Source organism: Panthera leo, chromosome D2 (genome assembly GCF_018350215.1).
Source record: "Panthera leo isolate Ple1 chromosome D2, P.leo_Ple1_pat1.1, whole genome shotgun sequence".
Lineage (NCBI taxonomy): Eukaryota > Metazoa > Chordata > Mammalia > Carnivora > Felidae > Panthera > Panthera leo.
In genome coordinates, this window is record NC_056689.1 from 82,154,488 (window position 1) to 82,177,298 (window position 22,811).

Sequence of the window (22,811 nt, forward strand, 5' to 3'; positions counted from 1 at the left end):
TGTCTACACTTGCCGTGTACTGAGGACGGCTCACCTTCTCAGGCTCCGTTTTCTCATGGGGGCGGCAAGGAGGGTACTGGCTGACCTAATCCCCACACAGCAGGCTGAGTAAAGGGGGCTGAGGGAGGGTGGAGGCCGGGGTCACCCTGCGCCTGGCCAGGAGCAGACCCCAGGCCACTTTGTTGGGCCGGGGGTCCCAGGCTGCCACTTGGGGCCCTGACACAGGTGAGGCTGTACCTCTGAGGAGACATCTGTGTGGTCACTTTGACCCTGGCCTTCCAAGAGCCTCACCTCAGTGGCTTCTTCATCAGCAGCACGCTAGCCAGTGTGACCTCTCAGGGTCGAGTGGGGCTGAGCTCTGGATTTGAGCCGACTTACAATATACGTATGTTTCCTTGTAATAAAATATACCTAACATATAACGTAACATCTTAACCAATTCAGAGTACGTTCAGCAGCATTAAGGACATTCACGCTGTTGTGCAACCATCCCTTCCCTCCATCTTGCCATCTTGCCAAAAATCTCTTCGCTAACCCTCCATTCTCCCCTCCCTTGGAAACCACCCTTCTGTCTCTATGGATCTGATCATTCTAGGTACCTCGTGTAAGTAGAGTCCTGTGGTATTTGTCCTTCCGGGACCGGTTGATTTCACTCAGCATGAGGTCTTCAAGGTTCATCCAAATGGTAGCCTGTGTCAGAAATTCCTTCTTTTTTGGGCTAAAGAGCATTCCACTGGATGAATGGACCACATTTTGTCTGTCCATTCGTCTGTCGGTGGACATTTAGGTTACTTCCACTTTGGGTCGGTCGCAAATAATCTTGCTATGAACATGGGTGCACAGGTATCTGGTTTTTTCCTTGCTTTTATTTCTTCTGTGTGCATATCCAGAAGTGGGATTTCTGGATCAAATGGTAATTCTGTTGTTAATCTTTTGAGGAATCACATCCTCCATGTTTTTGTCCACAGTTGTCATTTTCGGGTTTTGTTTTGGTTTGGTATTTTACAACAAGCCATCCTAATGGATGTGACCTTGCCACAGATCTGTAGGCATCTATTTGCATTGGAATTACTTTGTGATAAGAAACCCTGGGAGCTGGGCCCAGGGCTCTTGTTGGCCAAGGATGGTTCTCTGCATGAAATGTAAGCCTCCTGTGGATAGCCTCCCTCTGTTTCTAAAAAGAGAGTGTAAAAGCCTGAACGATTCCATTTTAGAGGTTGTAGAAACCAAAGGCCACAAAATTCAAACTCCATTGAAGGCTATAAAATCATTGCCACCCAAAAACTAGTTTGGTCGGCAAAAGTTGTATTGATTTTTTTTTTCCTTGTAAGCTTTTACAGCAAATTGGATTTTAAGAGTTTCAAGTCCTACAGAGGAAAATAATTTGTTCCCCAGAGAGAACTTTATGTCATCACCCCTAATAACTATATTAAAGGATGAATTTTAAAGCAGCTCACAGGAAAGCTGGAAGAAGGAATCCATTTTCCAGCAACTTCATTAAATCAAAGAGTGATGAAAAATACATATTCAACACATTACCTGTGACTTTGCTTTCATTTGCAAATGTTTGGAAACTCATACTTGGGTGTAATTGAGTCATACGGTCATTAAAAATAAGAAGTTTGGGGTTAACAGGATGCTGTCTTCCGTTTTTGTTTGTTAGTATGTTGGGTTTGTTTTTTTTCTGGAAACTCGCAACAGGGCAGAGTGAGGTTTTCTCTTGGGAATCCCAAGGACTTGTTGGCAGAGTTTCCATCACTGATGTGCAATAAACATATCTCCGTGCCTAAAATCGTTTGTGAAGGCTGGGTGTTAAGGGCCAGGCAGCTCTCCATTTTGCTTTTGCCTTCCCCCAACCACGATGGTCCTGACATGCTTCTCCCAGGTGGGAGCTAGTGACTGCCGTCTGTGGGCTTCTTCCAAGTTTACAGCTGACGCCAGGTCACGAGCGAGCCCCAGCCCCTTCCTCAAAGGCACGGCTCTGTCCTTCCCCAAGAAAGCCTTGTTAAGCATCCCTGCCACGTGTCCAAAGATGAATCCGTACAGACTTGTACTTAACCTCTATGTTGTGTACATATTTCTCTTTTGAAATGCACAAAGATAAAAGACCAAACTCACTGGTCATCCCCAGCTGATGACAGGCGTGACTGTTGTCACCAGGGCCGGTGCTCCTAGAGCCCTGAGCAGTGCTCCCAAATGTTCTGTGCTGCTAGCAGGCCATGAATTTGCGTAGGGGACACACAGGGGCAAACTTCACATATAGCACTGCTGTTTAGAAGGGTGTCTTTGGAGAGCGGGCTGCGTGCTCACCTTGAACGACTCAAGGAGTGCCTTTGGGGATGTCCTCTCTCCTCTCTGGGCTCTGGAAAACTTTTAAGAAATGCAGATTCCTGAGATCTGCTCCAGAGCAAACCAGGACTCCAGGAGTGGAGTTTAGGAGCCTGCTGGGAGACTCTGATGCTCATCCAGGTTGGAACCCACTCAACTACGGGGTCTCCAGAGATCACTTCAAGCCTCATCCCATGGCTTGTGTTTGTATATTAAGCACCCAATGTGTTGGAGTGTTTGCATAAAGCATCTTCTTATATACAGCTGCAGTTCAGCCCCAATCAGACACGAAACAGAGGCAGAATCCCATCCTAGAAGAAGGCTGTATCAAGAGCCTGGTGACGTGATCAATTCTCATACCCCATAAATTTCACCTGTCAAAGTGAAGTTCATGCGGCTCATTAGGTACCAGGAACCTAGACCAAATGGACTTAACGTCAGTCCAGCAAGTAGCTTCCTTGATGTCCCAGAAACTGGCCAATTAAGGCTCTTAAGCAAACCAACAAAAATTGCAGAAACAATTAGACCACATTTTGTATATTTGAAAAAGGTCCATTCTACAGAAGAATGCTTGCCGTGTCTCCAGCGGCTGTGCTTTAAGCTCAAGACAGCACCCCATGCTTGCTGTCGCACCCAGATGGATATGACACATTTACCATCCCACCAAAAGCTGTCCCCGGTCCGCCTTTGCTACTATGCCCCATGGCAGGACTCGGAAAGCAGAAAGATTAATGCGAGCATTTTCTACTGACGCACCTGAACACACCGTGGCGAGCTCTGGGGAAGCTGCCATCTGCAAGAGTAATTCATATGGAATATTAAATCATCTCATCCACTGTGAAGTCTCACCTGCACACTGTCCTTTTGGCGGTAACTGGTCAGAAAGGGATACCTAACGTGCACCTTGGGTGTAGACCCAACTGTTGGCAAAACCAGCTTTGTGCCCATGCAGCCCAAGGGCAGGCTGCGTGGGTTGCTGGGTGGGTTGTACCGTAGGAGCACTCCTTCCGTCTTTCCCTGGAGACCACAAGAGGCAACCGCTGTGTGCTATAAATGGCAACCAAATACATTTCATGCATTGATTCATCTTGATAAGATTTCTTGAATTTGTTCGCATGAAATTCAATTGTGTGCTTATTATCGTTCTTACTAATAAATCTGCTCATTTAGGTTGGTGTTCTGTCATATTAGGAAAATCTGTTTTTAATCAGTATTTTGATTTAATTATAAGTTATTAAGAGGAAGCCTCTTAGCTTGATTGCATTGAAGAATGTCTAACTCCCAGTCCGAGCCTCCGGAGGGGAAGCAGAAGCTGGGGAAAGCAAGCCCTCCCTAGACCCCCACCCCTCAACACCAGTGATTCTGGGGGGGTCTCTGGGGCTGGGGAATGAAAATGTCTCCCTGCGACGCTTTTAAAGGTCAGCTACATCCCCGCACTTGGCAGTGAAGTGTTGGCATGGATATTTTGTGACAGCAATGTTGGCAGAGAAGTGATTATTTTTAGTTTTAAGGAAGAATAAATTCGGTTTTCCTCTCCAAATAAGAAGATCCTTCAGGACTATAGATCACATATAATTAGATTTTTACATTTTCGAATAGGGTTCTCAATCGCCTATACAGGCTATCTTCTGGGCTAAAAAATCTCTGCACCGTGACATGACCCTTTGCTAATAGGTCAAATTACGGCAAAACAAATTCAAAATGCAGTTCTCCCCAAATTCACGTGAAAAGCACAGATGAGTCTGTTCTGGGATTGGTCCACCGAAGGGAGTCAAGTCAGGCAAAGACACTGAGTGGCCATCGTGTGCTGAGCACACTGCACTAAACGTGTCCAATTTAAAACACAAAGGATTCTAATTTGAACATTTTGGTCTTTGGGGGTAATGTGCCTGCTGATGACTTTGATGCACGGTTTGATTTGGAAACAGAACAGTTGCATTTTGCACACAGTGCCACTTTCTGCCTGGTGTGTGCTCCTCTCTCGAGACGACTGACCAGGAAATAAGTAGGGTTGACTGCTGTGTTTTTCAGATTCCATTTTTGGCTGAAGGGATCAGGATTCACGGAGACAAAGTCACAGAAGCACTGCGGCCATTTCACGAGAGAATGGAAGCCTGTTTCAAACAGCTGAAAGAAAAAGTGGAAAAGCAATATGGCGTCCGAACCATGGTAAGCGGGTAGCCTTGCGGAACGGATGTCTTTGCGTCATATTGTCCTACGGTGACGGGCCATGGGCAGAGTGAGTAAGATGTACATTTGGCGCCTGCTTGGGATTTAAAAGACCTCGGCCCCTCGTAAGTCCATCTGCCAGGAAACCGGCAGACTCTTTTCAATGATTGGAAATGTGAGTGTGCGTAAGCGTTCATGAATTTGCTTGATCACCAAATACCCCGCTCACCTGCTGTGAACACGACCTCCCCTTAAAGTGGTGGGACAACAGGAAACCTCACAGAGGCCTCACCTACAGCCGTACATCACCCGCGGAGGGTTAAGCAACACATGGGGCAACAGCACTCTTGATGTCCGAAGGCGGGGGTGGAGCCTATACCCAGTCCAAAGTCGGAGTCTTTGAAGCGAGTTGCTGTGGGTTAGTGAGATCTGAAATTGTTAGCAAGGACTTCACCTCTTAAAGGAGTGGGCATTGGTCTAGGCCAGGAAGGTTAAGCTGGAGACAGGGAAGGAGGTGGGGAGAAAGGGCTCACTCACCCGGCAAAGGCTGGGCGGCCAGAACTCGAATGGCACGCCAGAGGCCAGTGTAGACATAGCTGTGCCTGGGGCAGAAGAGAACTCACAGGAGAAGCTGGAAAGGTGCCCAGCCTCCAAGAGCCTGGGACACGGATCTGGGGCGGGAGGCTTTGCTCTGGATGCGGGGGCACAGTTGGGCTTTTGCTAAGAGTTTGTGGAAGGTTTCTGAGTGGGGGCTGGGATGAAGCTCATGATAAAAGATTGCCCTGCAATATGTAATGAGGCAAAATATCTGACAGGAGAAGCCCTGGTAATAGTGGCACGGTGTTTACAGGCCACAGTGTAAGTGGCGGGCTTGAGATGCCGTCCGGGAGCCATGCCTTAGCAACACGGGGGCGAGGCCCAGCGCCACAATGTCGTGTGAGGTTGTATCCTCACGGCCTCTGGGAGCCTTGGTGGGTCCTGACCTTGACTGCTCGTGGACTCTGGAGACGCCGGGCACAGCAGATGACCCCGGGCCCCCTTTCCCAACGTTCAGAGGTAAGCAGCAGCGGGACAAAAGAGGCGGCGAGGCTTGCAGTCTAGGATCCCAAGCCTGTGGCATGAGGGAGGGCAGGGCACACACGGCTTCCACTTTCCTGCCAACGAAAGGCTTCTCACATCGCACAGCACTGCCCGCCAGTCCCTGAAGAACCAGGCGTCCAATGCAGGGCCCATTCTGGATTCTCGTTTGGCCCGATTCCGTCTGTCTGCTGTTCCCTCCAGCTCTCTGTTGCTCTTTCTGTTGAACTCCCTTCTTTTCTTCACAGATTCATCTCACTTAGCAAACACTAATTTAGTGCGAACCATATGCCAGGGAGCTTTCCAAGTGTTTTGCAAATATGAACTTGCTTCATCCACTTAACACTATGAGGGAGGCACCGCGGCCATCCCCGTTTTACAAATGGGGAAATGGGGACACAAGGTCATACCCTGGCCGTGGCCACTCCGGCCGCCGATGGAGTTGGAACCCCGTCCATCTACCTCCAAGTCTGCGCTTTTAGGCGCAACTCTGTAATTGACACGGCAGAGCGTTTCTTTCTCTGGCTCATGTGGTCGGAGGCAGGGAAGAGACCGAGAGGCCCCAGAAAGGAGCCGATCTGGCTACGACTACCCCGCGTGCTCTCCCGCCCTGACCGCCCTCGCCTGCCGTGGCTGGGCACCAGTTCCCCGTGGCATCTTTGCCCTGCGCCCAGCAGGGTCTGAGCCTGACAAAGCCAGGAGAACACAGCCTCTGGGCTCTGGTCTGGAAACTCAGCCTGCGGGGATCTGGAGCTGGCAGCCCAGCGGGAGCTGCCACAGGTGCACAGGCTTGGGAACCAGGGTGCCCCCTGCCGGCTGCACCGGACGACCCTGCGCGCCGGTCAGAACCCTGGAGCGCTGCGCGATCGCTCGGGGGCTGCGGCTCAGTACGGTCAGGTGGCAAGAATTTCAGAGGGCATCGTCGCCCGTCTCTTCCAAAGTTTTACACCACTTTTAAGTCCTTCTAAGAAATACACACTTGTGAGATCTCCAGGTTTTCGTACTAAGTGAAAAGCTTCCTCTTTTATCACTCATGTAATTTCTATTTCAAAATGACAGAAACCTGTCGGGCTCACCAAGCACCCTTCATACTCCTGTCTCTGCTGGGATTCATTTCTTCCGCGCATGCTTGCTGCTGGGCACAGGGGAGAGGGGAAGCAGGGGCAGGAGGTGGGGCTATTGCGTGGGTGGTGGTGGGCGGGGGGCAGGGGGGTGTCCCCCTACTCAGGGAGCCGCAGCCGTCCTCGGCTGGAGATTAGCGATTTCCATCCACCACATCCTGAGACGGCATCGTGCCCATCAAGCGGACCACCTCTCTGTAGGGGGCTGCCAGGGCAGCCCCCGACCCCAGCCCAGCTAGGGGCCAGACAGGCTTACTGGGAGGGCGATCCGGGAATCGAATGAAGGGTGCATTTTCTCCCCTTGGGTGCTTTGTTTCCCGGAGCTGCCTCCCTGAGTCCATCCTGGGACCCCAGACACAGGATCTGCGGTCAGCCCTCCCTTGAGCAGAGAGACAGGCAGATGTCCTTGTCATTCTCTGAGAAATGTGACAATAAAAAGCAGTCTGGTGTGAGTCTTTCCTGCCTTATCTGCTCTGAAAACTTGCAAGCATCTCAGAATACTTTGAAAAGCAATGTAGTATCATCCCATTAAAAAAAAAAAAAAGGATTTAAAAATAAAAACCCCATAGAAAAGACATAAACCATTCTGTCAATTTTTCGGACCCAGCCGAAGCCAAAGACAGAAACAGAAGACTTGGACACTCTCTGACTTCTTAATCCACAGGCGGCTCTGCCAGGCCCCTGGGCTCACTCCACCCTGGCCTTCCCCTGGCCGGTGCCGGGGCTCGAAGGAGCCAGCGCTCCCCGCACAAAGGCTCACAGCCCGGCTTCTCCGGATGCTTAGGGAGTGAGGGGTGCAGACCCCGGGGTCCCCGAAGAAGGGACCACAAGTGCCTGCCGTATTCAGCCCCAGCCCCTGTGTCTGCTTCAAGGGCTCCTTAGCTTTTGTCTGCCTTCAAGCTCGCGGAAAGGATTTCTGCGTTTGTCACACAATTCCTGTCCCTCTTCCTTGAAGCTGAGGAGCGAGGGAACCACACCTGGGTCCCCGCTTTCTCCACCCTTGTCTCCACCATCCCTTTACCCCCCACCTCCCCCCGAGACTGCTTGCCACCGACTCCTCCCCGGTCCCCCTGGCAGCCCCCGGCCGGACGTGCACACGGAAAGCACACAGACTTCCTCCCCCCACCCCCTCGGCTGACTCTCGCCCTCACCCCGCACCAGGGAGAGCCCACCAGGCCTCCTCCAGGCCCCGCGCCGCTTGTCCCCGGCCTCCCCTGTGCCTCACGTTCTCACTTCTGCTGTTCCCGGAGGCCCCTCCTGCCTCCGGCCTCCAGGATTTCTCCTCTCCGGGCCTTCCCTCCAATGGTCATCTTACCAGGATCCGTGGAACCCTGGGGTTCCTCAGAGGCTCCTCGGGAGGCTGAGATGATAGTTCAGCTTCTCCGGTTCTGTCTGCGGGAGTTCAGTGGGGTGTTTCACCAGGGAGAGAACTTGGCTTGCAAGGCTCACAAGAGCAGTCCTGGCTCCCAGCTTCCGTGGGAGACGCAGAGCTGACCGAGGGTCCTTCCGTCTGTCCCCCAGCACCGCCCCGCCCTGCAGCCTCTGAAGGGTGGGGTCACCTCCTAACAGCATGCACGAACTCTCCTCACTCGCCCTGCCCACCTCCCCACGCAGCCCTTCTGAGGGGCCAGCGTGTCACCCTCTGGATATTTCCCGAAAAGTAGGAAACGCACCTGCTTCTCACCCTACCCGGTGAAACACTTGTCGCCACGCCCCCCCCCCCCCGCCCCCCAGAATCCATGGGCAGCAGGCACCTGTGGTGGGTCAAGGGCAGGCACTTGGACTCAGCTGGAAGACAACGCAAGACCCTGTCCGAGCCTTTGGGCAGGGCAGGGCCGGCCTCGGGTAAGAGAGCCAAAACGAGCTTTTGCTTCAGGCTGTGGTAATGACAACAGCAAGGACAATGGGAGCTGCCACCAGAGTGTGCCAGAGGCCTGTGGGCTTCACCTGGCCTCTCCAGGTGGGGTGATTATTCCCTGCGGCTCCTCTGGAGAAAGCCGAGCTCAGACGGGCTCCGTATTCCACGCGAGGTCTGGTGGGCGCCAGAGCCAAAATTCTGGCCGCATTCTCACTGCGCCCTCCCCACCCCCACAGCCCTGATGCGGGGACACGGGGACGTCAGTTCGCTTGGGGTGTCCTGGGGCTGGAGCTGCACCTGTCACAGCTGGGAGAAACTCTAAGTGCTTCAGATGCAAAAGGAAAAGTCTGGATTCTTCCATTTCTAGAGGCTCTGCTCAGTCAGGAAGGAGTGGTGAGGCAAATGGCCCGGTGGGTCCTGTGGCCACACCCAGTGTGTGCCCTGCAAGGGTGGGACCCCGCAGTGGCCTCTGTCCCTCCCTGGCCAGAGCCTGCCCCCGTCACCCCCGTTCCCTTTACTTTCTGGCCATACTCGCACATCCGCCCAGGATTCAAGGTTGCGTCTTGAGGGACATCACCAGCCCTTTGTGGGATGGGATGTTCAGGGGTCTTCCGGGCCTTCCCAAGAGCTGGAGTGACGTCCTGGTGTCCTGGCTGGCATCTCCGCCCCCTGGTCCCTGACCGGCCCCTCCTGCACCTGCACACCTCACGCTCGCATTGCTTGCATTGCTACAAAGATCATTTCGCCAGAGAAACGAAAACCGTCGCGCCAGGAACGGGGCACCCGATGTCGGACAGGTCACATTTCTTCTCCGTGCGATGTCCGGCTGCATTTCCTGGAACTCTGCGTGTCCCTATGTCTAGTAGGTGATGGAATAGAGAGGCAGTGTCTCCCGAGCACGTTCGTCACGGGAGCCTGATGCAGCCGGTTCTCTGCCCTTCTGCTCCTCTCCTTCCCCGGGTCCAGAAGGGACAGGTGGAAGCTGTTGCAGGGGAGAGGTGGGAAGGCAGCCCCTGCAGGGTTGGTGGGCGGGTGTTCAGGCTCCCACCTCGGAGCCGTCCACAGACGCTGCTGCTGTGGGAGAAATACCGAGGGACGGTGTGGGTTGTGTGAGGCAGAGGCTGCCCGTGGGTCCCATTCAGAGCATGAAGAAGGTCGGGGCACCTGGGTGGCTCGGTCGGTTAAGCGTCCCAACTCGTGATTTCCGCTCAGGTCATGATCTCACGGTTCCTGAGTTCAAGCCTCGCGTCGGACTGAGCCGACAGTGCAGAGCCTGCTTGGGACTCTCTCTCTCTCTCTCTCTCAAAATAAATAAACTAAAAAAACAAACATTGCAGGAGATGTCAGAGAGAAGGGCAGTGGCCGAGTGGGCAGAGGATGGGGTGAAGGGCGGCGGATGGGTGGGGCGATCAGGGTGGGCCTAGAGCAGCGGACAGGACTCTTCCTTGAGAGGGTCAGGAACAGTGGGACACAGAGCAGTCCCGGCGCCCAGCCAAGAGCCAAGAGGATGAGCGCCACGCATCAGATCAGAAAGCCAGGGCGGCCGTCTAAGTGTGTTTCAGAAAGGCTGGGACGTGCATCCTGTAGACTTTGAGTTACTAGGTTTCCTATAGGTAACAGCTCCGCAATTTGGGCTAATTTGTAAGAAACAGTTTCCTTTCTAGTTTCTTCATAAAGGCCAATTAATGGCAATGGACGTCTCCCCGAAGACGTTCCACGGCGCCGTCGTCGGTGGGGAACCCAAGACCCACCGTCTGTGCAGGCAGATTCCAGCGGCGTTTGGCTTTGAGCCAGCGGTTGCCAACATGTGGCCCACTGACCTCTTTGTAAATCAAGATTTATTGGAACACATCCGTGCCCACTCGCTCCTGTACTGTCTGCGGCTGTCTGCCCGCGACGGTGGCAGAGCTGAGCACTGCAGACAGAGACCCTACGTCCCGCAAGCCTGAAATTCCTATTCCTTGGCCGTTCCCAGCAAGTTTACCAACTCCTGCATGAAACTGTCCCTCTGTGATTGTGAACCGTTTATGACCAGAGAGATAACACACAGATCAAGTAGGATTGCATGTGCCAAACACCCGTTTAAGAAACAGGCCCGCTTCTCAGGCGTGAAAGTAGTGTTGTTCAGTAGGTAAGCAGCAGTGGTCCCGTCTTCTACAGGTGATTGACTGAGGGCCAGTTTCGGTGGTGTGGGGCTGGGAGGTGGTGGTGGGGGGGTGGAAGCCACACGGAGAGGAGGTCCCCAGATCCTCAGGGTAAAGGGAGGAGCTTCTGCTGCATCTGGCCTTGGGGTGAAGGTCATTAGCATTTTCTAGGTAATGAGGTATTGATGCGTGCTATGTATCAGTGACCCCTGTTTCGGCAGCAGAGGTCGTATTTCAGAAAGAAGAGGAAAACTCCATCCAGAGACCATTTTTCTCCCAGAATGCATGTCTGTCTGGGCCCCTACGGGGCCAAGAGCAAGAGTGTGAGCAGTTCTGGCCTCAGCTTCCTCTAACCCGCTGTCCCAGCCGCTGCAGGGAACGAGCCCATCTTTAGTCAAGCAGCAGGAGAATCATACTTTATTCTAGACAAATTCAGTCATTACACATCCGTGTATGCGGGTGACCTGTGTGGTTTGTCAACACGCAGAGATACACAGAGTTCATCTGATGGGCTTGCAATTCCTTTAACGACATTCTGGATGCTACTCTGTAAGCTTTCTGGTCCTTACGTTCCACTCTGGCTTCGAAACGGGTGGATGCATTGTAGTCTTGGTAAAGGAAACTGCATTTAAAGTTCTTAAAAACAGGAAGGTTATGGGGCGCCTGGGTGGCGCAGTCGGTTAAGCGTCCGACTTCAGCCAGGTCACGATCTCGCGGTCCGTGAGTTCGAGCCCCGCGTCAGGCTCTGGGCTGATGGCTCGGAGCCTGGAGCCTGTTTCCGATTCTGTGTCTCCCTCTCTCTCTGCCCCTCCCCCGTTCATGCTCTGTCTCTCTCTGTCCCAAAAATAAATAAAAAACGTTGAAAAAAAAAAAAAGAAAAAAAAAAAAAAAACAGGAAGGTTGTGATATTTTTCACACTATCAGGTAACGTTTCAAAAAAACCCTGAGATGCTCATCATTCTCGTCTTTAACTCTGAATGGGAATACACACTGTTCATGGAAGTGTGGACAGTTTGGGTCTAGAATCCAGGCTGCTAAGATCACATGGTCCCAAGAGTCTGGCCATGCCAGGCCTGACATCTGTTGACACAGGAGCATTAAACAAGCCTCTCCCTCTCTCTCTCTCTAATTCTCCCTCTCCCTCTCTCTCTCAGCCCTCAAGTCTGGATGACAGAAGGGGTAGCCGTCCCCGGTCCATGGTCCGATCCTTCACGATGCCTTCTTCGTCCCGGCCTCTGTCGGTAGCTTCCGTGTCTTCCCTGTCCTCAGACAGCACCCCTTCCAGACCAGGCTCCGATGGGTGAGTCGGGCTCAGCAGCAGGGAGGGGGCTCCGATGGGTGAGTCGGGCTCAGCAGCAGGGAGGGGGCTTGGAGGGTCTTGGGAGGAGCTACCAGCGCCCTGGGTTTGTTTTATCACAGATGGGGATGTTTTTTAAATCAAAACTGTCTTTGAAGCTGAAACCCACCCCCCCCCCCAAGACATTTCATCTGTAGTGCAGGGTCTTATGAGCTTTTTAGAAAAAAAAAATTCTTTGGGACAGGTTTCCATCATCTTTGAAAACCTCCAGCGAGGGTTCGTTCAGTTCTGGAGATTCTGGAAGGAGGGCAGGACTTTCCTTGCTGGCTGTGTGCTTGTGCTTTTCGTCTCCTGCTCACTCCTGTGGTGTCAACGCCAGTGCAGGACTGTCACACACAGTCAGCTTACTTGAGGGCTTGGTAGGGCCACCTTCTTTCTACAAGACTTCTCTGGAGGCCTCATTCTTGCCACTGAGCGCCCAACAGCACCAAGTGACTAAAAGGGAGACAAGAACGTAATAGGCTAGTCAATACTGGTTGAGCTCTCACTGTGTTTCTTGCATTAACTTTGAGTGTTAAAAAATACCAATAACTTTTGGGGCGCCTGGGTGGCTCAGTCGGTTAAGCGTCTGACTTTGGCTCAGGTTACGAACTCACGGTGTGTGGATTTGAGCCCCGTGTTGGGCTCTGTGCTGACAGCTCGGAGCCTGGAGCCTGCTTGGGATTTTGTGTGTGTGTGTGTGTGTCTCTCTCTGCCCCTCCCCTGTGCGCGCTCTCTCTCTCTCTCTCTCTCAAAAATAAATAAAACTCAAAAGAAAATTTTTTTAATATCAATAATTTTTCTGTGTTTTTGAGTAGCAAACATGTAAAGTTGGTTCTTATTAAATAAAAAGAAGCAATGTCTCGTGCAATTTAAACATCGGAGAACAACTGCTAATTATTTTACGGTTGGCTTTGTACAGTTGTGTGTCTGCAACCCCATTTGGTTTTCCATCCATCGCCTTCCCAAACCCCCGGGCTCCTGGCCCCCGCCTCACGCAGACACACACTCCCCGAGCACCCCAAGGGACAGCTCAAATCCAAGTGCCCTTTGTTGCCCGTGACCCGTGTGCCCAATGGAAGACCGAAGACTGAACCCACAGTTTTTTCCTTACCGGTAATTTTTATCAGTGTCTTCTGATAAAAGGCCAAATCCATATGGAAATTCTCAATTTAGAGGTGTTTAAAGCAGGTGTTCTTGTCACTTAGAGAAAGATTGCTAAAGAAATTGAATTCAGCTTTCCTCAAGCAAATCCCCAAGCCAGTTATGAAAAGGTCTTTACATTTCCAGGAACGTGGGGGTGTGGGCAGAAATGGATGTGGAGGTTTCAGACAGAGGCGTGGCGTATCACACACATGACTACACACCCCCTCCCAGGAGGCATTGTTTAACCTTGAATTAGAAGGCGCCTCTATTAGAGTCCAGATTTTTGTTCCTTCTAGGGTTACCACCCTTCTCTCTGTAATTAATGTGGAGAAAATGAGGCTTTGGTCCCACATGGCACAGGTTACCTGCAGAATAAACTTCATCTGGTCAGCAGGTTCTCAGACTGTGAAAAAAAAATTTTTTTAATGTTTGGCGATTTGTGTTTTGGGGTTTTTTTTGTTTTCTGTTTTTTGTGGGTTTTTATGAGACAGAGAGAGACAGAGCATGAGCAGGGCAGGGGCAGAGAGAGAGGGAGACACAGAATCCGAAGCGGGCTCCAGGCTCTGAGCTGTCAGCACACAGCCCGATGCAGGGCTTGAACCCACGAACCGCAAGATCATGACCTGAGCCAAAGTCAGACACTTAACCGACTGAGCCATCCAGGTGCCCCACATAGTGTGTGAAAAATTTTAAATGTAACCTGTCTTTCTTTAGGTTCTCCTAGATGTATACAGGTTCTTCCCCCTGAGCTGAAAGATATCCACTGGTCTTTTTATTTTGTTTTCTTTTCTTCCCTACATTAATTGTCTCAAGTTATGCAAAACCTAGAATAAAATCATGAGGATTATTTTGTTTTTCTTGACTATATCCCCTGTGGTGTATTTTTCATTCCTGTGCCTTATTTATTTTATAACTAGAATTTTACAGAGTTGTTTTTTTTTTTTAATTTTTTTTAACATTTGTTTATTTTTGAGACAGAGAGAGACAGAGCATGAATGGGGGGGGGTGGGCAGAGAGAGAGGGAGACACAGAATCGGAAGCAGACTCCAGGCTCCGAGCCATCAGCCCAGAGCCCGACGCGGGGCTCGAACTCGCGGACCGCGAGATCGTGACCTGAGCTGAAGTCGGACGCTCAACCGACTGAGCCACCCGGGCGCCCCGAATCTTACAGAGTTTTTAAGACATTTTCATGCCTTCATCCATGTTGGCTGTCTGTCCGAACTCCTTCCTGCTGCAGAGAATGAAACTCCGACCTTAGAACTAGACCCGGTTCTTCTCTCTCCCGATATGACTTACTAGGACAGAGACAGGGTGGACCCCTCCCACCCCTCAGTCTTGTGCTAAAATAGCAAACCACAATTGCACATGGATGTGTGTGCACGGAAGCTAGTCCAAGATCAATGTACTCAGTAGACTCACCTCTAACGAATGTGCATTTATACCAACCCGTTGGTGTTGTAGGCACAAGGGTGGTGGTGTCTTCTTTGTGTCTTGAGACTGGGGGCATCCAGCCCGCAGCAGTCAGGGGATGTCGAGACTCCCCAGGAGGTGACAAAGCCAAAACCCTGGGTCTTCTAGCTCAGTGGTCAGCTGAGAAACTAAGGGCTTCTCCTCCCTGTCCCTATGAGCCGAAATCGGCTTGCTTCCCACTGACTCATCCAAAAGACTTTCAAATTGAAGCACCAGCATATCCGTAACCTTGAGCTGGCCGTAGGAACTCGGTCAGAATCAAGATACCAGAAATTTCTTTGCGGTAGAATCTGTCTATTTCTCCCCATTGCATTTATGAGTGTTTCAGTACGAATCTCTACAAGGTAAGGGCTCCCCTTCTGGAACACACCCCAAATACCCTCTTCTCCATCTACAGTAACGTCTCACTATCTCCATGACACGTCCGCTCAGACTTCACATCTCCCCCATCCTCGGATGAGTGTGCTCTTTTTTTCCAGTTTGTTCTTTTCGGATGGCAAACACAGGCTCTCTCTGGTGCAGCTGGTTAATATGTATCTTAAGTCCCCCTTGGCCTCTCTTTTTAAATCATTCCTTTCCTGTAAGGTGTGCCAGTTCCCGGTCGGTCGGCACGGAGACTCCTTGTGAACGGGTTGACATTTATCTGCAGGGTGAGAGGCAATTGTCCTCCTATTAAGCCATGAGTGATTTACACAACCATGTCCTTTAGGTTTGCCCTGGAGCCTCTCCTGCCAAAGAAAATGCACTCCAGGTCCCAGGACAAGCTGGACAAGGACGACCCAGATAAGGAGAAGAAGGACAAGAAGAAGGAAAAAAGGAATAGCAAACATCAGGAGCTATTTGATAAAGAATTTAAACCCACCGACGTCTCCCTGCAGCAGTCTGAGGCTGTGATCCTTTCCGAGACGGTAATTTCTCAGGGCCGGGGAACTTTCCCCGCTCTGCCTTAGCTTCTGGGACCTCCCTTTGCTCCGCATTTAGCCGATGGAGCTGTCGGTTGGATTTCATTGAATTTTCTATTAAATAGTCCCCTGAAAATCTGGGGTCTACCCTCGACCCTCTCCTTGTATGACCCAGTGCTGTAGGGCATCCAGAGGCTCAGATCGGAGGTCTCTTCTCCCTGGGGGGTGCCCGGGTCGGCAGCCGGTGGTGCTGGGCTCCGTGCAGCAGTGTGGTCCTTGCATCCAATATGCATTCTGACGTCTCAGAAGACGAACAGGGATGCTTTTTTCGTCTGAGAACGATGCTCCCTGTCGGCTAACGCCTTCCCCTTGCCCCTTCCTGACCAGAAGTCTCTAAGCCCCAGGTACTGCCCCGAGTTATGAGCTGCTCAGCCAGGGTGCCAAAGCCCCTCCTGCCGGGTTCTGCACACAGCCCGGGGTTCCGTGTTGGTCTCCCTGCCGTGTCTGCCCCACATTTACATCGTTGGCACATTTCAGAAGGACTCCGCAATTTAACCGGACACGTGCTGGCTAGTTGACGTTAGAAACGGATCCCAGGGCACCCTGCTCGCTGCACGGTTCCTGGGCAGTGTGAAGGCAGTGGATACCCGTGCAGCATGTCCTAGTTCCAGGGCCGGGCCTGGGGGCTGCTGCTCACGGGACCCCCCAGCCGTGTGGGAGGCCTGAGGGCAAAGATGGGGCACCGGCAGCTTCTGGGGTGAACTTTATTCAGAACGTGCTTTTGGGGGGGGCCCGGCGGGCTCAGTCGGTCAGGCGTCCAACTCTTGATTTCAGCTCAGGTCACGATCTCAGTTTGTGAGTTCAAGCCCCACATCGGGCTCTGCGCTGACAGCACAGAGCCTGCTTGGGATTCCTTCCCCTCTCTCTCTGCCCCCTCCTGCTCTCAGAAAATAAATGAAAAAATGAAAAAAAAAATTTTTTTTCAAAAAAAAATTTTTGAAAAAAAAAAGAAAGTGCTATTTGTAGACTGAAAGCGAAGAGGAGGCTCTCACAGGCTGTCAGCTTCAAAGGTTACGTCAGGCCTAGGGCCGCCTCCCCCTGGAGACGATGGGCACTTACCTGGACGGCGGCCAGGAATGTGCCTGCCCCGGGCAGGAGCCCCTCACCTGTCCTGGCTGTGATTGAAGGGTCGCCTGGCAAAAGGGCTCACAGGGAACCACCTTTTAATAAGACATATTTCATGGCTTGTTTATGTCTTAAACCCAGAGAATACGTTTCACCCAGACTGCGAGCCACTCAGAGCAGCGGTCACATGTTGCTTGGCTGTCTAGAGGGAGAAGGCAGATTCGAGAGCCACGGTGTGGCCTTCAAGAAGGTGAATGCCTTTCTGAAGCCTTCAGACACAGCTCTGACTGCAGCATAAGCATGGCCAGGGCTGTCAGACCCCCCCCAGAGGGGGACAGACCAGAGGCTGGTATTGCTTCCCAGGTGCTGGGCCTACAGCAGCGGGACGGAGAGGTCTCTGATGAGCCACCCCACGCTCTCTGTCCACCACCCGAGAGAGTTGGGGTGCCCGCGACCTTGCTGGCACTAGCCGAGGCCACCTTCTCTTGAGCCCAGGATAGAGATCTCAAGTCTCAAAACATCAGAGCTGGGTGGGGGAATTAGCATAAGCTAATCAGCTAGTGCCAGACGCTCTGTGTGGCCATTCATATATTTGTGCATATTTAGGCTCCATTTTCAGCCGTTAAAACCAAGCCTGAGAGACGTTGCACCACATAGCAGACCTGCTCACAGCAAAGTTGCTTGAGAAGCGGTCGAAGGTCTTGCCAGGCGCTTCACATCCCATACGGGTTCTGTCCCTCCCGGCCGTGGCCCTGTTTGCTTTCAGGGACACTGGCAAAGACCGTCTGGGTTCAGCCAGAGTGGGCCTCCCCACAGCTGGCCCGCAGTGGCCTCAGCAAACCCACAGGAACGCACCGGGGTCAGAGCACAGAACCTTGACCCCCGTCGGCCTCTGACGCCTCCCAGAATGACCACAGCTGCTGCAGCTCCAGGGACAGGAGTCCTGGCCTCTCACTGGGGGCAGACTTACTGTTCTTGGTCCAGCCCAGCTGCCTGTCTCTCCACAAAGGGGCCTCCTCCTCTGGCTGACAGGTGTCAGCAAGGTCTGTGAGTGCACGCGGGCACCCGCAGTTTCCTGTGCCAGCCTCCTCGTGCCTGCACCAGCCGAGTGCCACAGGGCAGAGCAGGTGGACAGGTCAGAGGCAGGTTTACCGGAGTGGAAGCAGCACGGGGGGGCAACACAGTGTTCCCTGCACCCGCTAGGACAGCCTTGACTTTTGCCCGGCACCTTGCCTCCTAAGCATCTGCAGAGGCTTCCTCTGGTCACTCTGTGGGGCTGCGTTCGGCTTCCTACTTGATTTTGCATCGTCCACAATCTCCTGACCCTCAGCTGAGACTCAGAGCCTGGGGCAGGAGGGAAGATCTTCCAGGTGTGATTTGCTTGACACTAGGAAAGCGTCCTTCTGTTTTCTGAGTCATCAGAACGTGCCTCATGGGACAGGACAGTCGCCAGTCCACATGCACGCTTACCCTGTTCCAGGCCTCCCTCCCCCCGCAGCAGTATTCGTCATATCTTGGCTTCTAGAGCATCGCCCTGATCTCTGCCTCCATGTTCCCCTGGTGTTCTTCCCATGTACGTATATCCGTTTCCAAATGCCCCCTTTTTATAAGGACACCAGTCACATTGTGTTAGGGCCCTACCCTAGTGACTTCATCTGCAAAGGACCCTATTTCCAGGTGCGGTTACAGTCACAGGTACTGAGGGTTAGGGCTTCGACCTGTGAGTCCTGGGGGACCCAACTCAGCCATGGCAGACCCTAACTGTGCTCTTTCCTCCAATGTAGATAAGTCCCCTGCGGCCCCAGAGACCGAAGAGCCAGGTGATCAACATCACCGGAAGTGAAAGACGTTTCTCGGTGTCCCCGTCACCACCATCCTCCCAGCCGACACCCCCTCCGGTCACGCCAAGGGCCAAGCTCAGCTTCAGTTTGCAGTCAAGTGAGTGGAACATTCTCCGCGTTGGGATTCGTGGCCTTGCTCTGTGGCTCCCTCTTTGACCAGAGGCTCTAATGGTAGGCTCGCCTCCTCCCATGTAGTGAGTCTCCACAAGCATTCAACTTACAGGGAGCCCCCCTCGCGGCACCAGCAAATCAGTCTCCCCGAGTTCCCTGGGGGAGAGTGTGCTCTCAGAACCTCCCATGCAGCAGGGTCAGCATGAGAGGCACACGGACAGCCTCCCTTTTTGTATCACAGGAAACGGAGCCACACGAGGGCCTTGGACCTTCCTGTGTCCAGGAAGAATGCAAAGTGAAGAGCTATTCTTAAGAGCTAAGCACATAACTAATTTTTCTAGTTTTGCCCAGTTTCTAGGGTTGCCATGGCATATTACCATCAACTCGTTGGCTGAAAACAACAGAAATATATTCCCTCACCCTTGTGGAGGCCAGAAGTCAGAAATCAAGATAACAGGGTTGCTTCCTTCCATAGGCTCAGAGAGACATTCTGTTCCATGCCTGTCTCCCCACTTCTGGTAGCTTCTGACAATCCTTGGCGTTTCTTGGCTTCTAGATATACTACTCCAGTCTCTGCCTCTGTCTTCGTGTGGCCTGCTCCCCTTATAAAGACACAGGCCATTGGCTTTAGGGCCCACCATAAATCAAGAATGATTTCATCTTGAAATCCTTAGCTAATTTCCTCTGCAGATAGCCTACGTTCAAACAAGGTGACATTCTGGGGTTCTGGGTATACATGAGTTTTCAAGGGACACTAGTCAAGCCACTACAAGTGGGAATCAGCTTTTTGCCACTAAATTCAGGTCTGCCAGAGAGGAGAGGTCTTGGCAAGAAGAGGGTGGCAGGTCAGACTCATGTTTTGGTTGCAGCACACCATTCCAGAAAAGCCATCATAGGTAATGTGGCCACATCTCCAAGGCCAGTGCCTCCTTGTGGCATCTCTGGGGACAGACAGCTGACCTGAAAGGCACTGTGGCCTCAGGAGGTCAGTCATCGCCTCAGCATCAAAGATGAAGCCCCACTTCTGGTGTGTTTTTTTATATAAGAGGAATGATCAAATACATTGCAAACCCAGGAGAACCCAGCTTCCTTCCTCTGCCCTGCACGGAGGCTCTGGAAGGCACACAGTTGTCCTTTGCACCTGGTTTTCTTCCTGGGAGCAGTGGCCATTCCGGAGACTCTCGGGTGGGGAGTCAGCACTGCACGACAGGTGAGCCGAACAGGCCGCTGGGAGGCAGACAGTCTCTGAGTGTTACATCCTTACACTATTACCACAGACTCTTTGTTCTAAAAGTGTTGTATTATTCCCTTTAAATAGTTAAAAACAAGCACCATTGTAGCCGCTGCGGAAAGCACTTTAGTGCTGCCTTGATGTGAAACGTAGGATCACCATATGCCGCAACAAATCCACTCCAAGCCTATGCCACAAAGAATTAGAAATAGGGCTTCGTTGCATACGAATGTCCACAGCAGCATTGTTCCCAATAACAGAAGGTAGAAACAGCCCAAGTGTTCATCACCTGACGGACGGACAAACAAAGTGTGCATCAAAGAAAAATCCATGCAGTGGAATACTACTCAGCCATAAAATGGACTCCATCTCTGCTGTATGTTGCATCATGAATGAACCTCAAACACATTATGTGAAGTGAAATGAGCCAGACACAAAAGGACAAATATATGAGTTTGCCTTCGTGAAGTATCTAAAATAGGCAAATTTGTAGAGACAGAGTAGAGCGGAGGCATCAGGGGCCAAGGGAGGGGGCGGGGGCCATTTTCGCTTTATGGGGACAGATTCTGTGTTCGCGATGATAGGAGAGTTTTAGAAACGGATCATGGTGTTGGTCGCTCAAGGTTGTATCAGTCAATGCCACTGATTTATACAGTTATGGTTAAGATGGCAAATTGTATGTTATACGTAGTTTATCACGATGCAAATAAGCAAGTGATCACGAGGGCAGATATTCCACCAGAAGCCTTTTCTCTCACTACCCTTGATTCATTGACAAGCCTTCCTCAGAAACCAACAACTTCCCCCAGGAAGCATTTCCCTAATGAAGGATTTTTCATCCAGTGGGCCACTGGGGAAACCTCTAAGAGACCCATCAGTTAAAAAAAAAGTCAATTTTCCTCAAATATAAAAAAGAAAAACAAATTTTTTCTAAGAGTCTCAACAAGGGTTGAGAAAGGATCCTGTCTTAATGATTATACTTCCATTTGAAACTGGCTAGTTTTTCAGTTTACTTTAAAAATCAATTGTACTTCCCCTTGGCTTCTTTAAAGTAACAGCCACAGTGACCGTGACTGCTAATAACTTCACTTCATACAGTCGTGGGTTTCCCCATTGAGAGAGATTTGAAGGGCGGGTGACTGGCTGTGACACCTCGCTGTTTAGATCCCACCAACACAAAGAGGCCCGAGGAGGGATCCTTCGGGGCCCGGGGTGGACGTGGCTGTTTTGACAGTGGATTGATGCCTCCTTTAAGCTCCAGTTGTAGGTGTCTTTCTAGCATTTAGCGTTCTCTTTCTAGAACATGCCGTTGGGAGGGGGGTCCCCCCCTTCATCTTCTCTACCCCTCCCAGCTCTCTTCTCTCCCCAGTCGACATGCACGTTTCTGCCTCCCCTTTCCCTGGAGAGAAGGTGAAGCAGCCACATGGATGCTCTGGCTCAGTGGGGACATTTGATTCTTCTTTTTTTAAAAATGTTAATGTTTATTTATTTTTGAGAGAAGACACAGACAGAGTGTGAGTAGGGGAGGGGCAGAGAGAAAGAGGGAGACACAGAATCGGAGGCAGGCTCCAGGCTCTGAGCTGTCAGTACAGAGCCCAATGCAGGGCTCAGACTCACGAACTGCGAGATCATAACCTGAGCCGAAGTCAGACGCTCAACCGACTGAGCCACGCAGGCGCCCCAGGACGCTTGATTCTAAATCGATTCGGTTTTCCAGGTTTGGAGCTGAACGGCATGACCGGCGTGACTGGGATGGACACGGCCGAGGTCCCGCCCCCCCTGCCTCTCAAGGGCAGCATGGCAGATTATGGGAACTTGATGGAAAACCAGGATCTGATCAGCTCGCCGACGCCCCCGCCCCCTCCTCCTCACCAGAGGGTAAGTCGGCCCGGAACCTGAAATGTGGGGTTTTTAAAATCATTCCCTCCACAAAATAGAAATCCCTCCTTCCTGAGATTAGCACGCGTGCTTTGGGCCAGCATTTGGTCTTGAGAAGTCAAAGTGGTGGGCAGTCCGCCCACGCGATCTTTGTTCTGTGTCATCCATCACTGCAGAGGGACACGCTTCCAGATGTGGGTCTCAGAGCAAGGGAAAGGGGGAGAGGATCCCGACGGGGTCAACGGGCCAGGCTCGTGACCTCGGAGGTCTTCTGCTTGAGGTGCAGTCGTGCAAATTCGATTCTGGAAAGCAGCTTTTCTGTGAGATGGTTTACATGACTTTTAAAAGAAGCGGGTCCTGTATGGGGCTGGGCTCCCACCGGATGCCAGCCTGGCCCTCGAGAAGCCCTGAGCCCGACAACAGAGTCTTAAAAAACCATTTGAACCAGTCCCTCTGTTACCAGTTGACAGTTCTGGAAACACTCCTTGGAGAGCCAGCCCCCATTCCTGTCCTGGGTCGCTGTCCTGGCTCCTCTGTTTGCTCTCCGGCGGCTGCAGGCAGAGGTCAGCGTGCCCACAGGGGTCAGCATGCACACGGGGGTCAGCGTGCACACGGGGGTCAGCGTGCACACGGGGGTCAGCGGGCACACAGTAGATCACCGGTGGACTGACCCCGAAGCCCCAGGAGATCTGTTTCCAGGTTCCTCCCTTCCGCGGCCACATTATTCATAGCTTTATACATTTAAATCGCTGCAGAGTGAAAAGTAAAACATTCCCGTGCACACGGGCAGCGGGTCAGCAAAGTCATGACATGGCAACAGAGCTCCCGTCGAACACTGAAGACGTGAGGTTTTTAATATGACTGCAGGTTTCTCCTAACAGCTACGCACATTTTTCCCCCTTAAAAATCAATACAAATCCTATGTACCCGCTTTTTCTTTCTTTTTCTTTTTTTCTTTCTTTCTTCCTTTCTTTCTTTCATGGGTACTTTTTTATGGAATGCTCTGCAAGTTTATTTTCTCTCTTCTTGTGAGAAAGCACAAGAGAGAAGGAATTTATTTACAGTACCCGTACT

At 51.8% G+C, this 22,811-nt stretch overlaps 1 protein-coding gene across 2 annotated transcripts in view; it reads left to right on the forward strand.

Moving 5' to 3' along the window:
* DOCK1 (dedicator of cytokinesis 1) overlaps nt 1-22,811 on the forward strand; it is a 521,064-nt gene that overhangs the window by 494,368 nt on the left and 3,885 nt on the right. For both annotated transcript variants that reach the window (XM_042909101.1, XM_042909102.1), the window contains exons 47-51: nt 4,360-4,497; nt 11,852-11,997; nt 15,359-15,557; nt 18,461-18,614; nt 21,577-21,737. In XM_042909101.1, coding sequence (XP_042765035.1) covers nt 4,360-4,497; nt 11,852-11,997; nt 15,359-15,557; nt 18,461-18,614; nt 21,577-21,737 — 798 coding nt within the window. The remainder of the gene's footprint in view (nt 1-4,359; nt 4,498-11,851; nt 11,998-15,358; nt 15,558-18,460; nt 18,615-21,576; nt 21,738-22,811) is intronic.